General features: G+C 42.0%; 3 protein-coding genes across 8 annotated transcripts in view; 1 reads left to right on the top strand and 2 right to left on the bottom strand.

Moving 5' to 3' along the window:
- Positions 1-6471: 6471 nt before the first annotated feature.
- Positions 6472-9280, bottom strand: cyp19a1a (cytochrome P450, family 19, subfamily A, polypeptide 1a). Its single transcript, XM_070836257.1, has 9 exons — positions 9085-9280; positions 8828-8978; positions 8580-8734; positions 8293-8457; positions 8095-8209; positions 7864-7975; positions 7498-7660; positions 7069-7310; positions 6472-6729 (listed from the first exon to the last, which is right to left on the bottom strand). The coding sequence occupies exons 1-9, from the start codon at positions 9278-9280 to the stop codon at positions 6472-6474; spliced, it is 1557 nt and encodes a 518-aa protein (XP_070692358.1).
- Positions 9281-12520: 3240 nt separating this feature from the next.
- On the top strand, positions 12521-17047 carry gldn (gliomedin). The gene is made up of 10 exons (XM_070836256.1): positions 12521-13249; positions 13520-13571; positions 13658-13675; positions 13815-13913; positions 14427-14519; positions 14646-14762; positions 15215-15298; positions 15396-15521; positions 15691-15841; positions 15921-17047. Exons 1-10 carry the CDS (start codon positions 12707-12709, stop codon positions 16384-16386), a joined length of 1749 nt encoding a protein of 582 aa, XP_070692357.1. The 5' UTR covers positions 12521-12706; the 3' UTR covers positions 16387-17047.
- The window catches only part of dmxl2 (Dmx-like 2), a 40213-nt gene continuing 37754 nt past the window's right edge, over positions 17010-19468 (bottom strand). For all 6 annotated transcript variants that reach the window (XM_070836248.1, XM_070836252.1, XM_070836250.1 and 3 more), the window contains one exon: positions 17010-18957. In XM_070836248.1, the coding sequence (XP_070692349.1) occupies positions 18748-18957 (210 nt within the window). In that variant the 3' untranslated portion in view covers positions 17010-18747. The remainder of the gene's footprint in view (positions 18958-19468) is intronic.

The following is a 19468-nucleotide window of genomic DNA, read 5'->3' as shown; positions in this document are numbered from 1 at the left end:
TAGAGTTGACAATGGTGTGAAGTTTATATTTCTTCTTACAGTTCTTGTTCTCGTTCTCACAATTATCTCGCTTTTTCAAGGTTATTATTTCTGTTTTGGTTTTACAGCACGCAGCTTTACTGTTTCAGTTCCCTCTCGCTGTTCACATCAACATTGTTTCCAGCAGCAGGCAGTTGTTTTATGAGAAAAAGCTCTCATACACCCATTGTGCAGCAAACCAAAACTAGCTGGTGAACACAATGGAGCAGTTAGCAGCTAAAGTGCCACATATCTCCTCCAGGGGTTGGTGGAGACTAAAACATTGGATAATATCGGAATAATTTCGTTCATCAAGTAGCCAGAAAACTTTTCAGAAACTTTATAAGATGATCATGTGTCAATGTAATGTTTTCAACTTGTTCCATTGCTCCCAAGTGGGTTTTTTTTTCCCATGGATAACTGGCATAGCACATACTATGCAAGTATTTCCAGAACAGCTGCATTACGTTTTTAGCAATCACTGTCAGGTTTTGGCATCATAATCAAACAACAACAGATTCTTTGTTGGGTCGCCAGTTAACACATTCGACAAATATGCAGAGAGAAGTTTATTGTAGAAGAAGATATATCACGTTCTCCACCCACGTAAAGCAGCAAGGCGTTGTGTTGAGCTAAGGTTGTGACTTTCACTACAAAAACATCTTCCTATTGTTCTCTTTCCCACAGCTGAAGGCAAGAAACAAATAGACACATTATGGGAAGCACTGTCACTAAATGAGTAGTAATCACAAAATAGCTCCAAGACATTGAACATAACAAACTAGTGACGTATAAATGCAGGTTTCTCTTTTAATCACCTTGAATTACTTTTCGTCTGCAATCTGGGAGACGACATAAAGCCCAGATTCAGAAGTGTGGGGGCAGGTGGGCGTCCAGTTGGTGGTCCGACAACAGTTGCAGGCGATACCATCTCCCAGGTGTGGAGCTGACTGTTGCTCAGCGTGAACACCGAGCACCAGATGGCATTAGCCTGCCTGCCCACTGCCCAAGGCTCACTTATCTTCGAGACTGTGCTTTTGCGTGTGTGTGCATGTGTACTCTCCTCTGCAATATTGCATTGACAGAAAAGATTTGCCAGTAACCACAACAAGCCAAGCTACTGTGATCCTGGCGATAAGGATGTGTATTTCAACCTGACATGATACGGACAGAGTGTGTGTAGGCTGTATGAGCATCAATAGAAACAATCAGTGAGACAAAAAAGCATAAAGGTGAGTATCTTGGCTTGCTTGGAAGGCACTTTGACAGTTATGAGAACCCAAATATGAAATTTAAAGTAGAGTATTATTCTTGTGCGCACTTTACTCCCTCTGGCCTGTGTGTATGAACTCTTGGGCTTTTGATGTCAGTAATTCAGTTTCTGAGATAATCACCATCATCAGCATCTCCATAAATGTGTCCCCGGTAATATGAGGCCAATAAGTTTGTAAGTTCTGCTTGTCCAACTACAAGCTACTGTCAAATCTACTGTGTCTCCGCGTGATAGGACCAACCCACCACACTACGTTAATAGGAGATAATGACCACTGGTGAGGTAAGAATTCGTATCCTTACGTACTTAAAAGTATTATCAGAAAAATACTTCAAAAGTTATTATGCAGAGTGGTCCAGTTTAGACCGTTATAATGAGCTATGTTGTGGGATTAGTTTTACTGATGGATTAATTAGTCATTTCTAAGTACATTGGGCTGACAGGTACATGCTTAAAGGTCTGTCACAGGACACAGATATACAGACCATTCAAACCTGCAGTCACGCCTACAGGCAACCAGTAGCAAACCAGAGCTTTAGTAGTTTAATCTGTACTAGTCAGTTAATAAACTGATCCAATGTTAAATATTACAATAATTTAGGTTTAGTGGAGTAAAAGTACGATATTTCCCAGTGAAAAGTAGTAGAGCAGGAGTGTGAAGTAGTATAAAGTAGTAACAAGTATGGTGGTATGGTTGTACTGTGAGTGTTGTGGGAAGTGAAACTTTTTTTCAGGCAGATTTTATTTGCAGAGACAAAGTTCTATAGTTGCAATGTAATGTAATTAGGAAGTAATGGTCTTTTATGACAAATGCTGTTTCAAAACTGTGACTGCATTCCTGGTGACTTATAGATGTGCGTGACAAAAATAATACTACTACTACTATAAAGTATAAGTGATAGTCAAGTAGAAGTCAAGTTAAGCTGTACTAAGTATAGAAGTAGAATAAAATGTGAATACTGAGTGTCTTTTAAATTTTACTTAAGTACTTGAGTAAATGTACTTAGTTACTTTCCACAACTGATAATGACCCTCTTTAGTGAGCTGGTGTTGTCATAGACATTTTGGAAATGTTTTGAATTCCATAACTTTTTCGACTCACCTCCAAATTTGTGCTAACAAACAAATGGATGGAGATAAAATAAAGAAAAACAACAGTAGTAGACTAGCTGTTGAACCAGACCTTGCAGCCATAAATTAAACCTCCAGGCTGACTTATTTTGGGAGCGGGCAGAAACGGGGGGACTAAAGTTGAAGAAGAAGAAGAAGAAGAAGAAGAAGAGGCAGCAAAGCTTCCTCTGATCAGTACCACCACTCTCCTCTGATGTTCAATGAGAAACAAATGAGCTGACTTTGCGAAGCGGTCTGCATGAAAAGGCCGTGAAGTGAGAGTTTGCCTGTGATCGTGTGCCTTTACTGGCACAGAGCCCTCCAGTCTGGGCTTCTTCAGACAGACCGGCCTGATGAGAGAGATTCACTCCTGTTCCAAAGGGAGTCGGGCTGTTTTCTTGTGGTTATCAGAAACACTGAAATATGCAGTTCATATGTACACATCTGGGAGGCTGAGAAACAGGCAAATGCCTCCCTGCATCATGGGAAACATTTTCACTGCCAACTGTTGGAGATACAATTCACACTGACAATGTACTGACAATGTAGAGAGATGTGTACATTGCCAGTTGACCCTTTCTGGTAGATGTTTCCATGGCAACTAAGGCTCTTTTTTTAATGAAGCAATAATCCAGCAGGGGACTGAAACAGAGAGATGATATGGCCGCGGGCATTTGAGAATTTTAACACGACGTAATGTGTGTATGTGTGTGGGTAGTAAGCAGCGTGTAATCAATCAGATTGTCAATCAGAGCACACAGGACAGTCTAAAGTTTGTGCTGCGACTTGCAGCCTGCGAGGCTGTTGCGTCTGAGTTATTTTAAAAGCCGTCTGGCATCCTGCCTCTACAAATCTGTCATGCAGCAATAGAAATAAATGGAACGAGAAGGAAAATATACATCATGTGACTAACAAAAACCACAAATGAAGAACCATGGACTTCCTTAAGAGAAAGAGCAGACTGAATATTTCAAAGAAGTGCATCAAATTCTGCAAGGCAAGCTGTTATGCTACCTTAGAAAACAGTTTCCCGTCTAGGTCCAAGTAAATTGCAGTTCAGTGTTGTAGAAATGTAATATGTGTGTTTTCGTTGAGGTGCCCTATCCCAAAATAGTAAAAAGTGTTTGCGCACACTCTCACTTTAAAAGACACTGGCATGATAAAACTGTAATCACTGTGACAGACACACAGATGATCCTTCTGCCAAAAGCAGACAGGCTCATACAGTTTGACACCACAGTTATTACTCACTTCCCCTTTAAAAATATTTCCCAGGGTTAGGGTTAGGGCTCTAACCCTAAGTGACACACACACAAGTTTACTTCAGTCACTTTTTAGGATATGCATAGATGTACATTCATTTCCTGGAGACTTACCCTAACCCTAAATACAACCAGTATTTGCCTAAACCTAACCTCTGACCCCTTAACCTCTGCGTTATACCAATTCAGGACATGGCTTTTGTCCTGAGTTGCACAAGCCGTCCCCACTCAGCTGGTTTTAAGTCTGGTGTGTGTCCCTGAAAGAGATCCACACACACACACACGCACACACACACACACAGTAGTAGTAGACTTGAAGTGAAAGTTTCCACAGATCTATTTAGCAGATGTCTGATATCCCGCAGTTTGGAGCCAGAGAAGTCACATTAGCATGTACTCTTTATGCAAAACCGCTGAAACTGCATGAATTTTGACAGGAAAAACATTTACGATTATTTACTGTCAATTCACACAGAAAACGTTTCAGTGTTAGTAAGTGTTAGCCTGTTGATCGATCGACCCACCGCAGAATGAAATATTTCAAAATATCTCCAACTACTGGATGGAGCGCCATGACATTCAAGTCATTTTACAAGTACTCTTTCCATCCCCGGATAGATAGATAGATAGATAGATAGATAGATAGATAGATAGATAGATAGATAGATAGATAGATAGATAGATAGATAGATAGATAGATAGATAGATAGATAGATAGATAGATAGATAGATAGATAGATGACTGATGGTGATTGAAAATGACAGCATTAGGCCCTCATGTGAGGAAGTGATAATTAAAGCATCTTTTCACCCTCAAGCTACTGTTCACTGTAGAAAGTGCGAACAAATATGACAAATGTTGTCGGCGGTGTCACTTAAAACTTAAACTGATACAGATAGTACATATTTTTTTTCTCTTAATTTAAAACTAATATCACCACATGTTTTGATCCACCTGTTTGGTCTTATCATTGGCTGTTCATCCTTCAGTCACCTCCTACAGGAAAGTGATCAGCAGAAATAGACTGACAAATAAAGTGTTGCCTTAAGGATTTCTGGGTTGTGGAAATACAAATTGACAGAAGAGCGTCAGGCAACATATGAGAGGGACAGCAGCATATTAATTGGATATTCAGCTGATAGTTCCTGGTATTCTTCCATTTACATCCATATGTAATGACTTTATTCTCTACTAGCTCTACAGAGATGATGGAGATAATTGTGAAGTTTATTGTTATCCTGGAAAATTTGCAAGATACATTTAACAAAAGCGCAATTAGAGCTATGCGGCGTACGTAGATCATCTCCATCCTGATGAAGGACGGGAATGAGACTGAGGTTAATGAGAATGCAGTGATTCATTCCCTGTATCCCAGGACACCTGCAAGGAACAGCCTGTGATACACACACACACACACACACACACACACACACAAACAAACAAAAAATGCACAGTGCTATTTACATGCACATACACAAGATAATTTACATTTAGAATATTACAGAGAAGAAGCACAAATATGACCGAGCCTCAGTAGAGGCTTTAATACAGTGTGTGCACACACACACACACACACACTCACGCACGCACACACAGTTCATACTTACTGTCGGTAAAGTTGTTGCTGAGGTGGTGAAATGGTCTGTTGCAGATATTGATTGACCTACCAAGCACTGTGTGTGTGTGTGTGTGTGTGTGTGTGTGTGTGTGTGAGATACTTCCTTCATCTCTGTAATCAGTGCAAGCAGCTCCCAGGAGGTTGTGTGTCAGTGAAACTGAAATGAAGACTCTTATTTTAGAGACTTCTCTCTTCCTGCATCACTGAGGACAGCTGACGGTGGACATCTCTGGAGGAACTGCCCCGCACCGCCGAAAACCTAATCTGCATGTGTATTTACTTTTTATTTCCTCCTCAATACCTCCATCTCTGTTTCTCTTTCCGTATCTTTCAAACACACAGTCAGACAAACACGTCTGTGTTAGTACAGCTCCAGTGTTCTTTCAGCATAGTCCTACAAGTGGTCCTGGTGTTTAGAGGGAGGCAGTGATGCAAATTGAAACATCTGTGTGTGAAATGTATTGCCACGTTTGCCCAGAGGCAGAGCAATTGAACATAATGAACAGATTGTTTGCTATATTTGGCTGTGCTGAGGTTACACAGCATTGTGTTATGTGTCGCAGTGCCCTCTCCTGACCAATACTAGCAAACACAAAAAGAGAAGAAAAGGGGAGTGATCTAGTGATCTCTCCTGATCTAGTATGATTATATTATTACTTCTGCTTTATCTGTGACTTCTGTTTATCTCTTGACTTTTTACTCTGAATGTACTTCATTTTATAAATACTCTTTTTATACAATTAATTGTAAAAATACATTTTATTGATGTCATACCTTTCGTGCACAAAATGCTCAACAACAAAAAAAGAGAAACAAGAAAAGAGTAGACAATCTAAACAGCTCTGAAAATAACAATGTACTCGTAGAGCCTGTAGAGAGGGATTCTTCCTTGGAAAATGCTCCGTATATTTTCCAATCTATATTTATGAGGTCACATTCAGAAAAAGCTCCCAAAAAGAAGACAACAACACAGAATGCTGGCTTGATAATTTACATTTTCTTTAATATCAGCATGTCCAAACTTACATTTCACATAATGTGTAATAGTTTAATTAGAAATACTAATTTGATACATTTTATATATTTTGATACAATAGAAATGTTAAAGCTTTGTACAGTTATTAGATATAAATGGAGATCATATAGTACATTTATATATTCTGCATAAATGAAGAAAATAATGAAGGTCTCAGAGTGTTTCCCAGCTGCCTCTCTGTCTGGGTAGGAACCTCATGCTGAGATGATCGGCCTCCTGCTGATGCTCTACAGGCTGCTGGGAGAGGTTGTTGGTCTGTGGGAGGCAGTCCAGGGTCAACCCCTCATGGGGGCAAACAGAGTACCTGGAGAGCAGCGTAACCAGGATGGATTTCATCATCACCATGGCGATGTGCTTGCCAACGCAGGCGCGAGGGCCAGAGCCAAACGGCTGGAAGTAACGGCGAGGAGCCTGGAGGAGGACAGAGGGGTGGGTCAGAGGACGGATGGCAGAGGTACATCACTATCATGTGACATCACTTTTTTTCAGCCAAGCCACGCCCACTTCAAACTAGTAGGAAAAGCAAGGATGAAAAAAGAAATGCAGAAATCTCTCATGTCAAGTATTCTAACTTTGTCCGAACACTGTCTGGTCACATAGGACCACATCGCTCTCAGTAAGAAGCTGAATGAGAAAATTGGCTTTCAGGCTCTTTAAGAGGGTCGTTTTAAGTTAGTTTATTTTATACTTTTGAGTCTCAAAGTTGCAGATAGAACCTAAAATTGGCACACAAAAAAAAAATGTACTTACATTTTTTTCAAAGTTTTCCAGACTGAATTCAGTGGGTTTGAGGAAAAACTCTGTCCGGTGCATGTGGCCGGTGTTCAGAATGATATTTGTGCCCTTTGGTACCCTGTAGCCATCTATGATGTCATCAGACAGGGCGCGTCGCATGATGAAGTCCACCACAGGGTGGAAGCGCAAGCATTCGTTGATGAAGCTCTCTAGCACCTGCAACTTCTGAGGGTCCCTGTTCTGAAGCGGTCTCTCACCTACAGCGAGATAATGGCGATGTGATTTCATGATGGGGTGGACAAAATAATAGAAACACCTGTATTTGTTGAAATGCATCTTTGATGTGCAGCAGATCACGTGATATCTGCATGTCTAGCTATTTAAATCTAGCATTTGTAGACAGCACCCTATTTCTACTGTATTTTATCAATGTAAGATACTTGCCTACAACAGTGTCTATCTCCTGCAGCAGCTGCAGCTCCACATCTGGATTCTGTTTGAGGAGCAGCAGCATGAAGAAGAGGCTGACGGACAGAGTGTCTGGTGCTGCAATCACCATTTCCAACACACACTGCCTCACGTTTTCCGCAGACAGTTCGCCATGGTTCTAAAAGGACAGACACACACACAAACACACACACATATACAAATGTGAGTAAGCTGACTGGCTTCACCATTAGTGGTTTTCTGATATATGAGTTGTAGGAAGTGCTGACAGGGCTTGGAGAATGAAAGGGTGACAGACTTTCTTTGAAATGGAAGAAATCTCAGTATTTGCAAGAAGAGCAGCGATTCAATTCTCAGACTGACCTGTGCGAATATGAGCTCTGCGGTAAAGTTGATGTTGTCCAGTTTATCTGCCTGTTCCATATCTCTCCTTTTCTGTTCTACAAGGCTCTCTATGGCATCTTGCAGCTCCTGGCTGTAACATAACAGATATAGAACATGAAATTGACTGATTATAAAAACAGACAAAAAACCTAAAGGTGGGCTTATGTATGAAGAAGCAGGATAATATGAATGATAGTGGGAGTGACTCACGCTGCTGTCTTGTGCCTCTGTTGAATCTTTCCAAACTTGAAGTAAATGTCAGGTTTGATTAACACATTCTGCCATGTGTCAAAATACTTCTGAATCTTCAGCAGCAGCTCTTTCTCTGTACGCATACAACAAGATTCCTCGATTTACAACTGGCACGATAACATGAATTAAGTAAGAGATGTACGCATGCCTTCTTACCATTCACAGGTACACCGAGGAAGAGTTTATTGGAGATGTCGACCACAGTGCAGCGCAGCAAACTGAGGACGTCCACGTGATCCAAACTGTGCAGCTCGTCCAGGTGAGTCTGTGTGGAGGAGACGCAAACCTCCACTGTCTGCTGTAAGCCTGGACCTGTCAGGGCTGGCACAGAAAAGCAAACTTTTGGCACTCAGGATACTCTAATATGCTTGTATTTGCAATCACTAAATAACCGGAACAATCTCTTCCAGTCTGCAAGGCTGGTTGTATTTCACAAATATTACCTTTTGTGAAATAGGTGCGTATCTTTTTCCACAGAGTCACATTGTTGTTAAATATGATGCCTCTCTCATTCATGCCAATGCAGCTGAGTCCCTCCTTGCTCCCAAAACGTGAAGTATAATTTCCATTCTTCATTACATGGTGGACCGCTGATGCCCTTATGGTAAAAATAAAAAAAACAGATTATCAATTTACACTTGGATTAATTATTTGGTAACTTCATTCATCATCATTAAAAGAGATAACCAACCTGCTGAGTATGAGAGTTTCCTCTCCGTCAATCCAGACTCTGACAATGTCTCCATACTTCTTGTTGTAGTAGTTGCTCGCTGTGCCTATACCGGTCCAGATGAATCTCACATATGACAGAAGTGGCCCCAGACCCAGACAGAAAGAAGGACCTGTTGTGGTGAATAACAATCAATGTGTTTCAAGCTGCTTATGCTGCATTCAGGTTAAATGATGAGGTTAAAATAGTAACATGGTGTGTGTGACTGTTGAACCTACCTGGGACAGATTTCTTGTCTGTGTGGCTCCAGGCGACCAGCAGCAGACACACCAGCAGTAACAGAGTCCTGGTTGCCACGGAGATGCCCGGTGATCCCACTGCAGTGGCGTTCGGGGGCATGGAGACCAGGTCTTCCACTATGGTGTCAAAACCTACGGGAGTCATCGCGCGTTCACAAGCAGAGATGAGATCCATAAGAAGGCAGATATAAGACAACCTGCACAAACCCAGCGACCAGTCCAAGTGATGAAAGCTGCCTCAGCGATCGGGGCTTCCTCTTTATATGTGGTCTGAGCTGGTTACAAGCCAGGTCAGGGTAATGCAAAAGCCACAACAGGGGAGGAAAATGGTAAACAATACACTTGTAACCTTGAAGGGCTGGAATCGTGCCTGCGCCCTTGAGCGTACAGGACTAAGTTCAGCGGGTACATGCTGTGGAGCAATCCAGTGTTGGAGCGAGCTTCTATCACGGGTTGTATTTGACATTTTGGTGATAAGAAGCAAGTTTTGCTCCTCCTTTGAACATCAAAAGAATCTGGATTGGAAATCCTACATGAGAGCACCTGGCATGTGAGAATAAGGGCGAATCTGTGCTATTATTGTTATTATTATTATCACAGCTGTCTTCAGGGCTCTCGATACAATGTCTTCAAAGTGCCTTTGAATAATCATCTGGAGGGATTATTTTGAGTTTACAGTATTTGGGATTTCTTCCAGCTTCCTCCAGCACACCAGCAGATGGAGAAGCAGAGCTGTGAGGCATTATCATTAGATTAACTGCAACAACAAAATCATATACACAGACTGTTCTGAGATAAGCATCACCACAAAGTAAGTTCTGTAGCGGCTCTTTTGTCTCACTCAGTCATCGCTGTAGCTAATGGAGGCAAGGAAGTTATTTCATCTGAGTTTTTGGGGGGAGATTGAGGGATGTGATACATAATAGGAATTTTACAGGCAGATACCTTTTTTTTTAAATTAAATTTCCAGGCCAAGAAGAATTAAGGAATACATAAATTAATATACACTACATGAACACTACATGTGTTGTATTACATCTTTTAGACCAAACTGTTAGAACTGAAACTGTTTTATGCATGAAAAAATGTATGTATAATGTATTCATTGTAATTTTGTTTCCCGAACTAGTTTCTTCTTTATATCATATCTTTTCTAGTCTTATATTAACCATGTTTTTTTTTTTTAGCCAACCCCTTATTGCATGTTACTTGCATTGAACTCTGTGAACTGTGTCTCCTTTCTATTTTATTTTTCATAGTTTTATTTTCTTTTGCAATTTGTGACAAAGCCAATGCTGTTTTGTTTCGTCTCTGCTTTCGTTCCATTTGCTCATTCTGTATAAAGGACTCTGTGAATTCACTTACCGCCCACATTCGAGTCCAAGAATGTGCATTTATCAAATGGCCGACTGTGTGCTGAGGCCCTGCCTTGATAGCGATGCCCTGTATGATGGCTTAGACCTAGATTGTTCTGCGTGATTAAGCAGAGACGGCCCCCCTCGTTTCTCCCGAAAACAGAGGTTAATGTAACCTTGTGTCTGGGCTCTGGGCTGTGGTCAACCACATCTTTGTTCGCACCACATGTATAGGGAGTTGTTGTTCAGAAATGAAAATAGAAGAGTAATCGAAAGCTGGAGAAAAGTAGGTAAATGTCAGGACATGCATGATGTCTGAACAGAATTTATCAACTTCTCTCACTTTTACATTATTACCCTGCTAATATCTTTTTAGTTTATAGGGGCAAGTTCAACGGAGTAAAACAGAAACAGTTGACTTGCGATGGAGAGAGATGAGATGACGACAGGCGATGAACTCGCTCCTCTCAAAGAACACTCTGAGTTACGTGTCACTTTACTCTTTGTTCCATCATCACACTTACATAATAAACTTTACTTACATAACCTACTGAGACTTTCCTCAATAACATCTCATTGTGTCTTATCAACTAATGGTGTTTATTACAAATTTCAAATGCCACTTTATTGATTGATTGATTTATTGATTGATTCTGGCTTGATTGATTTTCTTTATTGTGCCATTTTAGTGATTTAATGTAATTAATGATTTAATCGGTCCTGGTCCTTTTATTCTTGATGGCTTCGCTGAATTGTCAAACTTAGATAACAGTGTACAGGGGGAAAAAAGGATCTCGGAAAGAGAGAGTAGGTTGGTTGGAGAATCACGTTCGTAGGAAGACGTGTCAGGTCATCTAGCTGTTCTCGGTCTGGAGCTGAAAGACGGACATGGGCCTCTCAGCCCTGCGGTGAGAAGAGAGATAAGGCTGCTTTCCTAGCAGCTGCACCTCAGGAAGGAGGAACCGGAACCAGAGAAGGTCAATGAGAGACCAGAGGTGGAGAGGATTTTGTGGGCATGTTGACATATTTACACAACATGGTTCATGTTAATGGATCCAGAGCAGAGTGAATGAGAGACAACAAAGGAACAACCTCAGTGCTCTTAAGTCTGTGCGTATGTGTACACAGCTACACATCTGCTGGAGCAACTCAAGCTGCCCAACAACTGGCTGTCAGTGACCTACAGCCTCAGGCAGGAGCCCACACACTACAGCCACAGTCAGAACCTGCATTTTATATTAATGTTGCATGACATGTGTAACGTGTGTGTGTGTTATATGGGACATAGCATGGCTGCGAGTGCATGAACAGATGTACAGTAGGTCAAGTAATCCAGCACAGGCCGATTTACTGAATTGTTACCCAAGTAATTACTCAGGTAATCACAGAAAATGGGCCGCCTACATGAATACTTCAAAAGAAGCAATGCTAACTCCCCGGTCTCCACTCACAGTGAGGAGCGCTTCAGATCCTAGGAGCTGATTTTATTTCCTGCTGAACTGTCATTCTTATGGTGAAATGTCACTTTTCTAGCCCAAATCAAAACAACAGAAATGGGTCATCGATGCAGTTGGTGGAGGATAGCTGCGAGGATGTGACAAAGACCAGCACTGGGGGAGAAATTTCTGATTCTGTTGGTTCTGTTGTAATGATGATAATAATGTGTACACGTATGTAAACATCAATGTCCCGTCAGTGTGTCTGGTGCAGCGCATTCTTGCATTTTTTCTGTATGTGAGTGCTTTCATGCGAAAATCATACACATGTGCGTATCCCTGTCTATGTGTGTGTGTGTGTGTGTGTGTGTGTGTGAGTCTGCCCACGGCAGTTCAGTAGAATGGGTTGTGCTGAATATAAATCAGGTGACTGAACAGGCGGGGGTTTCTTCCCAGACAAGCCCAGAAGATTGTGTAATGCCCACTCCTACATTACTGGTTTATAATGCGTGTGCGCACGCACACACACACACAGACACACACACATACATACATAGCCCCTTCTCCACTTGGCGAACAGCACAACAAGCACTGTATTTACCAGTCTGCCTTCAGATAGACCACCCGAGTGGAGCACAGACACTGAAGCTGACTGGACTCTATTTGGAGCTTTAAAATAATCTGGACAGGACCTTCAATTTCAGCAAAGGGCTTCCTTCCTGTTGGATTAGTTTGGCTTTAGCTTGGACTTTCTCCGTCCTGTTTGACTTTTATATTCACTGCTCTACTGGAATTTGTATTCCCCTGTGAATGCTGAGGCAGGTGAGTGACCCTCAGAAAAGAGGAAGTGAAGTGGTAACCATGTGGATCCCGACCCCCAGCATGACTGTCCCTCAGCGGATAGTGCTGTATGGAACGTGTGTCGTGGCATTGCTGAACTCTGTGGGCCTTCTGGTGCTCTTAGTCCAGCAGAATCAGCAACGCGCGTGGCTGGAGCAGACAGAGTCAAGGCTTACAGAGGTAGAGCAGAGCTCAGTGGTGGAGTTCCTCCAGGAGGTGCCACGAGGAGCGGCGGGGATGCGGGCGAGTTCGGGGGAACAGCCGCAATACCAGTACCAATACCAGTACTCCAGGAATAAGAGAAGTGAAGAGCTGGAGAAGGAACTGCAGCAGGAGCTTCACCAGGAGGGCGGACAGGAGGTCCATCAGCAGGAGGTCAGCCAGGAGGTGGGAGAGGAAACAGAGAAGAAGATGAGGCATGAGATGAAGCACAAGCACCGACACAGCCAGAGTTACCACAAGGCTCATGTGCAGGATGACATGATGGTGATGATGACTTACTCCATGGTCCCGGTGAGATGAGAAACCTGCTGGTGGAGAGAAAGAAGCAGTGGAGGCATTAACAAATACTGCACATAGTCTATAGTATTTGGCATAATTTTTTCATTGCCAACTAATGCCTGATCACCAACTGGTTAAAATGAGCAATAGCCAATTAAAAATTCAATTGTATATTAGAGACACAGACTCAAATAATATGGGCCTTTCAAGCATTATCACGTAGAGACGGACGGAGAAGGGGCTTTGCAATATTTCAACAATATTCTAATCATTTCTCTGCAGATCAAACTATTGATCGACATTTGCAACAGCACCAAGGGTGTCTGCATAGCCGGTATGTCTCACTCATACATTAAACTACCCAGCCATGTCCAAAATATCACTTTATATTCTAAAACATCCTCAAACTTTCTGTTGCAGGACCCCCAGGACCGCCTGGTAAGTGAACCCTTCGTTCTGGATCCAAATTTAAAATCTAGCCACACTGCGTGCCTCCTTTGTGGTTTAGTGACCCATGACTGTGCTGAATATATTCTCCATTCAGCCCATGGTGAAGATTTTTTTTTTGTCACTGTAGGTTTGCCTGGTGTAGACGGCATGCCCGGCCACAATGGGACTGATGGCATCCCAGGACTGAATGGCCTGCCTGGGGCTGAAGGGAAAAGAGGAAAAAAAGGTAAGGAAATTGTAAGGCTTTATTCTGTTTTTACTCTCCATCCATTTTTATTAATGCCGCTAGCAATGCTGGCCATTTTAGTGAGGAACCACTGTTACAATGTAGCAGTCAAAAGGTTGAGTATAGCCTTAGGCTGAAAATACCAAAATACCAAGAAGAACACACAGTTACTTAAACTCCTACCAGCACTCTCAGTTTTGATCCATCCATGGACCATGATGACAGCTGACTTCAGTGGATTCAACTTTCTACTTGTAATTCATGAATGACTGAAGAGGCTGGAAAAGCTGCCTTTCTCTCACATTCTCAGCTAATATTATTCATCTCTGTGGTTTTGGGCTTCGGCTAAATGAACCGGAAATATTCTCCCACTTCACTCTGTTCTCTTCCACAGTGAATGGCATGAGTCACTGCGGCAAATCAATGGAATAACTCACGGTTTTAACAATAGGACAAAGTGCATTGAGTTCATGAATGCAATCGTGGAGTTATTTTGCATAATGTCCTCCACAGGGCCGCCAGGTGACAAAGGAGATCGGGGTGAACAAGGAGAGCGAGGAGAGCCTGGAGAAAAGGGACAACCATCCAATGATGTCATTATTGAGGGTACGTAGAGCCTCACACTCAAACCAACTGTACATTAAAATCATGTTGAATGCAAATAAAATTATTTAAAAATGGCAAGATATGGGGAAAAAATAGGGGTTTACATGTCCTCTCTTGTTTGTACAGGTCCTCCTGGTCCTCCAGGACCTCCTGGGCTGATGGGGCCTCCTGGACCTCCTGGCCCTCAGGGGCCTCCCAGAACGAGGCACCACAGAGCCAACCTTCAGGCTGCTCAGACCCTGGGTAAGACGGTTTTGTTGACCTTCAACAAACATGTACTCTGAAGTTGAAACTTAAAGCTCATTATTGACCTTGGTAGTTGGCAAAAAACGATCTCACCACAACGTCTATGTGGTAACTCTTGTGGAGCTTTCGGTTTCAACACATGATCTTCCTCACCAGATGGAGTTCACCCAGTTGTCAAGGAATCGTTCAAAATTCCATATTTTTGACTACTTTCAGGCATGGATGATAAGTCCCTTTAAGTGCTCAGAAAGCTAGATTTTCAAATGAAATTAAAACATCTGGGTACAATTCCATAAAAACTGGTCGACGCCATCGACTGAGGAAGATCATGTGGTATGATCGAAAACTCCACAACAACTACTACATGGACCTGGTGGAGAGATGGTTTCATCAAGTATCAACCGTGTGTGAACACTGTAAATAACCTGACATTAAACTGTACCTAACAGGGCCGCTACACGCCGTTCCAAATGATGCCACCTCCTCTGTAAAGGAAGCTGGGCGGCTACACGAGAAGCCTGCTATGAAGAACGGTGTGTTTTCAGAGAAATGTGTCTACATGTACAACATGTGCTGTGTGAAGTGTGCGAGATGTAAGCATCTAAGCTTGCTGTCTTGTTGTCCCCTCAGAGTGCCTGATTAAGTCACTGATCAACCCCCGAAATGTGACAAAGATGGAGAGCACGTTTGGCACGTGGATGAAAGACACCGCTCGGTTGAATGATGAGCGAGTATGGGTGGCAGAGCACTTTTCTGGTAGGTTGGGAGAGGACTGATAGAAAATATAGATATAAAAGAAATATTGATTTCAAACCCTGATAAATCCTTTGTGTGTCCAAGCACTACACGTTGTGAGGTTTCTAAAAAGACCTACATACATATATTTTAGCAGTTAACAGTGAACATTTTGCTTGTTCTCCCCCAGGCCGTTTGGTGAAGGAGTATAAAAGCATCGCCTCCTTCCAGAACAGCAGCAGCGACGTTGTGGATGTTAAAAAGTTCTACCAAGGCTGCGGCCACACTGTTCACAATGGCTCCTTCTATTATCATATCGCTGCTTCTTCCAGCATAGCCAGGTAAGAGTCAGACGCGTTGCTGTTGTTTCCATCTGTTCCTTTCCCTTCTGTTACCAACTTGCTGCTTGTTTGTTTGCAGATTTGACTTTCACAGCAAGAAGCTTCACACTCTCACTATAGACAATGCTTTGCACCACAACCTGGCATACCTGCTCCACAACTCTAAGACCTACTTCAAACTGGCAGCGGACGAGAACGGCTTGTGGCTGATCTTTGCCTCCAGCGTAGACGAGAGCATCATGGTGGCACAGCTGGACGAGAAGACCTTCTCCGTCACGTCCTACATCAATACCTCCTACCCTCGCACTAAGGCCGGCAACGCCTTCATCGCCTGTGGCGTCCTGTATGTCACCGACACCAAGGACACCAGGGTTACCTTTGCTTTCGACCTGCTGAAGGGAAAGCCAGTCAATGTGACCTTTGACCTGAGGTCTCCGGGTGGGGTGCTCGCAATGCTCTCCTACAGCCCAAAGGACAGACATCTGTATGTGTGGGACCAAGGCTACGTCAGGCTCTACGTGGTCCACTTCATCTCTGACGAGTGAAAAACACACCCGACATCTGAGCATGACAGACAGCATGCAGACATGACTGTTACATAGTGAGAACAAAATGCCTGCTGACCACCAACTATTCACTCCTTCTTTGGAAATAGGCCATATTTAGGTTTTTAAAGAGAGAGGCACCTGTCACAATTTCAACTTTATCATCCTGTAGAGCGTTTCTGTCAGATGAACGTTGTTCAAAATCAGTTTCACGTAAAGAAATCAGTTTTTGGTCAATAATTATTGTGATATTGTCAAAAATAAATACTGCTGTATTTATGTCTATTTGCAATGTACATGTGAGATTTAGGAATCACTAACGGTGTGGAAACATTTTATCATTTTGTATCAAGCAGTTCAGAATTTATACAAATTGAACTTATAACTCAACTTTTGTGGCTGTCTGTGTTGTAAGTTGTTACATTATTTGGTGTATTTGCATGACAATTATCTTTTTATGTATTTTTATACAAATGTATGTGTTTTTTTTGTGTCCTTACTGATATTCTGTACATCTAGACAGTCCACTTGCTTTGGTAATGAAGCAGCATGGTCCCTGGAAGCTCATTCCTCTTGACAGAAAAGAAAAAAAAAAAAAAAAAAACATCTCCAAATCGCCCTGATGAAATAAAAAGAATTTATTCACTTTACAAAGGTAAAACTCTGACCATGACCTGTTCTCTCACAGACCTGCAGGTTCAAGTGCCCTAGTAAGCGTCTACCCATGATATTGGCTTCTTTTTCATTATTACATGCACACACACATACACACCAGACACCAGTAGGACCATTGGTAAAACACTTAAGATACATACAGTACACATAGTGGGCAGAAAGAGGGAGAGAAACACAAATCTCTTTAATAAATACCATACATACACTTAACAAAAGTTACAACTAATCCAGCTGGTATGATACAAACCAAAAAATAAAGAAATGCTTTCATGTTTGTACAAGCTGTTGTGGTATTTCATATATATATAATATATATATATATATATATTTATATCATTTATATATTAAAACTATTTCAAACGTTTTACTACTAGGCCAAATAAAGCCAGACATTCATTTTTATATGACAGTATCTTTTTCAATATCCTATTTATTTGACATAAAATTTTAGTGTCTCCAGAATTTGAGTGCAAATATCTATTTCTTATGGATGAAACAGTAAAAACAACTAGCGAGGTAACACACACTTACATACAGTAGACTGTGTTGCACATCTCCCAGTCAGGTACAGTAAAACCCCTTACATTCCTAAAATAAAAGGCAATAAGTTAAATAGTCTTACAAAGGAATGCTCAACCAAACAAACACAAACATATAAATAATTTAAATAATAAAATTAAGTCAATTAAAAAAAAAAAAAAGAAGCAAATTCATGAATATCTTGTGCAAAACCAGAAGTGAACCTTTGTGTTTCTGCTCTGGGTGGGTGGGCGATCAGGTTTTGGACCAGACAGATGGAAACATTGAAATCACAGTCACAGGAGTAAAACACACCATCTTCCAAACAGGAATGTTCTAGCAGTGAGTCTGCCACACAAACAGGCATTTGAGGGCAGGCGGGCGGGCAGGTGTACAGATGGCAGACACAGCAGAGTGAACACACACTCGGGGACCAAACCGGGCCGGGGTCAAGCCCAAACCGGTGGAGGCCAGAGTGAGTGATGGGCAGCCGAGGGAGAAAGGGGAGGGTGGGGGTGGGGGGGTGGGCTGTCACTATAGGAGCAATGCACCATCAATTCTTCCATAAGGGCTGAGAAAAGCCGGGCAAAAAGGCAGGGGGGGGCAAAACCATCGAAACAAAATGCAGATTCCAACAACTCGATTCACACTGGAAACCACTGACTTAATAACAAACCACAGTGCTGGTTACAGTAGATGCTAAGAGATTTCAGCTGTGGGCACAAAATGACGACAGTTACACACTTTTAAAATTTTTGCTTGAGCACTTTTACAGAGCACTATCAATAGACCTGTGATTGCACTGCGTAACGAGAACAGGACATGCATAGCTTCCCTATGGACACACTCTAAGAGTAGAGATTCTTCAATAAAATTACAATAAATCTAGCTTTAAAATCAAGTATGATACCTTTTGCTTGTAACTTTGCTTTCAGCCTTTGGGAAAAAAAAATATTTGCAGCTCCGTTTTTCATTCTGGATATGATTTACATCAACAGTAAACCCATGAACACAGCACACTCTGAAAGATGCCAAAAGCATGGTGATCTTTTGACCAACTCTTCCCCATCAATTATACTATTAATGCCTAGCGAGTGTTACGTAAGCTTTTTGTGTTTTTTCTTTCTGTCTCTTTCCTCTTTGGACCCTCAGAAGTGGAAGTAGGCGTTACAGGACATCGACCAAGCTGCTGGGGATATTGTAGCGGTCAGGGAGCACCCTCATCTTCAGGGTGCCGTCTGCTCCACACGTGAAGATGCGGTTACCGGGCCTCGTCTCCACCTGCATGACGCCGGCGCCAATGTTGCGGAAGATGGACTGCTTGGCATGCTCGGTGCTAAAAGAGTGCATGAGCCCGTGGCCGGCTAACTTCCACACCTGGACGTGGAGAAAGCAGAGGGGGAGAGGATGGAACAGGTGTTAAGCTTCTTTTCTTGCCTTTTCAAGCCAGCCTACTGTTCTTTATTATTTATTATCTTATTTCTTATCTCTGTCCTTCATTACAAAATTTGTGTCACATTATATTTGAGTGTTGTGATGCTTCCTAAAAGTTGGCAAGCCACTTAGTAAACTGATGTAAATTGGTTGGACAAAACAAGCAATTTTAGGACATCAGCTTCGGCTTAGGGGAATTCTGACGGGTTTTTTTTTTCCATAATTTCCTTACATTTTACTTACCAGCTGATTTATTAAGAAAATATGTGGCAGATTTAGCGAATAAGAATAGTCATTTGTTTCAGCCCTAATTAAGACTTGCCGCCCTACGCAGGACTGTGATATGTACTGTTATAGTCAGTTCAGTTCTACATGGATTATAAATCACTTACATACGTTTAAGTCAAATGTGACTCTAAAGAAATGAGCACATAACTACTGGATTACATTTAGA

The sequence above is a fragment of the Pempheris klunzingeri genome, chromosome 1 (assembly GCF_042242105.1).
Source record: "Pempheris klunzingeri isolate RE-2024b chromosome 1, fPemKlu1.hap1, whole genome shotgun sequence".
In the NCBI taxonomy this organism is placed as follows: Eukaryota; Metazoa; Chordata; class Actinopteri; order Acropomatiformes; family Pempheridae; genus Pempheris; species Pempheris klunzingeri.
The sequence above is the reverse complement of the archived record's forward strand: the minus strand, read 5'-3'. Positions and strand labels throughout refer to the sequence as shown.